General features: G+C 45.7%; 3 protein-coding genes across 3 annotated transcripts in view; 2 read left to right on the top strand and 1 right to left on the bottom strand.

Moving 5' to 3' along the window:
* The window catches only part of LOC117943095 (nuclear factor 7, brain-like), a 214395-nt gene that overhangs the window by 20086 nt on the left and 192069 nt on the right, over positions 1-2240 (top strand). The window lies entirely within an intron of this gene.
* Positions 1-2240, top strand: part of LOC117943104 — a 139018-nt gene that overhangs the window by 106406 nt on the left and 30372 nt on the right. The gene's annotated exons all lie outside the window — the stretch shown is intronic.
* mmp24 (matrix metallopeptidase 24) overlaps positions 1-2240 on the bottom strand; it is a 24740-nt gene that overhangs the window by 5269 nt on the left and 17231 nt on the right. Inside the window, exon 6 of the mRNA XM_034869446.1 lies at positions 1906-2052. Within this exon, the coding sequence (XP_034725337.1) occupies positions 1906-2052 (147 nt within the window). The remainder of the gene's footprint in view (positions 1-1905; positions 2053-2240) is intronic.

Raw genomic sequence — 2240 nt, 5'->3', positions numbered from 1 at the left:
CTGGGGGGGGGGGGAGATGAGTCAGAACCAGACTGTGGGGGTACCCGGGTTCCACGGGTCAAATTGCCCCATTTTCCTTTATATGAATGTTCTTTTTAATTCCCCTAAATAACGCGTAATAACGCAGATTACGCTCTATGGCAAGTATAGAGAGTTCAGAGAGAATCGTCTCTAATCGCTGCAGACTGCTGATTGGTCGGAGAGAATCGTCTTTAATCGCTGCAGACTGCTGATTGGTCGGAGAGAATCGTCTCTAATCGCTGCAGACTGCTGATTGGTCGGAGAGAATCGTCTCTAATCACTGCAGACTGCTGATTGGTCGGAGAGAATCATCTCTAATCACTGCATTGTTGCTAGAGACAGAATTTTTTTTGTTGCTAAAAATGCCCCAAAAAGTAGTTGTAATTGTGTGTGTGTGTGTGTATGTGTGTGTTTGCATGTGTGTGTTTTTTGCATGTGTGTGTCTGTGTCTGTGTGTGTTTGCATGTGTGTGTCTGTGTCTCTGTGTGTGTCTGTGTCTGTGTATGTTTGCATGTGTGTGTCTGTGTTTGTGTATGTGTGTGTCTGCATGTTGTGTGTGTGTGTCTGTGTGTGTGTCTGTGTGTTGCTCTAGAGAACACGATCCGATCCAAATACAGAAATACTAAAATACTAAATACTAAAAAGTAAAGTACATTATTTCCCTCTGAAATGTGCTGGAGTTACACGGTAATAACCCAGATAAAGTACCACCAAATATTACTGAAGTACCACGATTGAGCTATTTTCGGGTACGGGTGTAAGTGGCCTGTCAGCCTCTGGGTTTGTGGGTAGTGATGTTTTCTGATCTGCGTCATCAGAGCTGTAAAAATAGAAGATGTTGCGCCATGAACCGGTAAATCTACTGAGATAAATGTTTCATTTCTCCCTGAAGACGAGCTCCTGCAAACCAAACAGGAAGACTTTCTCACTGAAATACAACAAATCCTGATAATTCTGTGTGTGTGTGTGTGTTTGTGTGTGTGTGTGTGTCTCTTTCTGTGTGTGTCTCTCTTTGTGCGTATGTGTCTCTTTCTGTGTGTGTCTGTGACTGTGTGTGTGTGTGTGTGTGTCTCTTTGTGTGTGTGTATCTGTGGCTTTGTGGGTCTCTGTGTGTTTGTCTCTTTGTGCATGTGTCTCTTTGTGTGTGTGTGTGTATCTGTGGCTGTGTGTGTCTGAGTGTGCGTGTCTGCATGTGTGTGTGTGTATGTGTGTGTGTATGTGTGCATGTGTGTACGTGTGTGAGTGTATGTGTGTGTGTGCCTTTCTGTTTGTGTCACTCTTTGTGCGTGTGTGTCTTTTTGTGTGTGTGTGTGTATCTGTGGCTGTGTGTGTCGGAGTGTGCGTGTCTGCATGTGTGTGTGTGTGTGTGTGTGTGTGTGTGTCGGAGTGTGCGTGTCTGCGTGTGTGTAGAGAGTCGGCAGCTCAGAAAGCTATTAATATCTGCTCCTGGCTGGCCGCAATAGCAGGACACTCCATCAAAAGATGTGTGTGTGTGTGTGTGTGTGTGTGTGTGTGTGTGTGTGTGTTTGTGTGAAACAAAGAAAGAAAGTTAGAAAGAAGGAGCTAGAGATGGAAGCAGAGAGAGAGAAACCTGTGGGGATGATGTCACATGACGCTGTTTTAGGGTCAGACTGGTCCATCTGATTGGTTTGAGACATTTTAAGGTGTTTCCACATTCAACAACAACAAAGTGTTTCTAGAAAATCAAAATTACTTTCCTTTGAGTTGATATCCATGAAATATCATTGAATTTTACTGTTTCCAGAAGGCATTTTTCATTGGAAATCCCTTAATTCTGATAAAAACGTGAGGATGGAGACGGAGCTACTGAGGTTAAATTTGAGAGAAACAGAGACTTGGTCCCCATCGGAGTATCCGTCCTACCTTTGAAGAAGACAAATCTGCCGTCCGATCTCTCGTAGGCGGCGTCGATGCGAGGCGGCAGGCCCTTCCAGAACTGGTCGATCTGCATGGGGTAGCCCTCCTGGACCTTGTTGTTCCTCAGACGCCAAAACCACCGGTCCTGCAAAACAGCAGGTCACACGTCAGAGACAAGTCAGGAGAGGCAGAGGGGACTAAACCAAGGTCTTTAGCCCCTGTCCTGTACGGATGGGACTAAACCAAGGTCTTTAGCCCCTGTCCTGTCCGGATGGGACTAAACCAAGCTCTTTAGCCCCTGTCCTGTACGGATGGGACTAAACCAAGCTCTTTAGCCCCTG

Source organism: Etheostoma cragini, chromosome 4 (genome assembly GCF_013103735.1).
Source record: "Etheostoma cragini isolate CJK2018 chromosome 4, CSU_Ecrag_1.0, whole genome shotgun sequence".
NCBI lineage: Eukaryota > Metazoa > Chordata > Actinopteri > Perciformes > Percidae > Etheostoma > Etheostoma cragini.
This window is presented reverse-complemented; position numbering and strand designations above follow the sequence as displayed.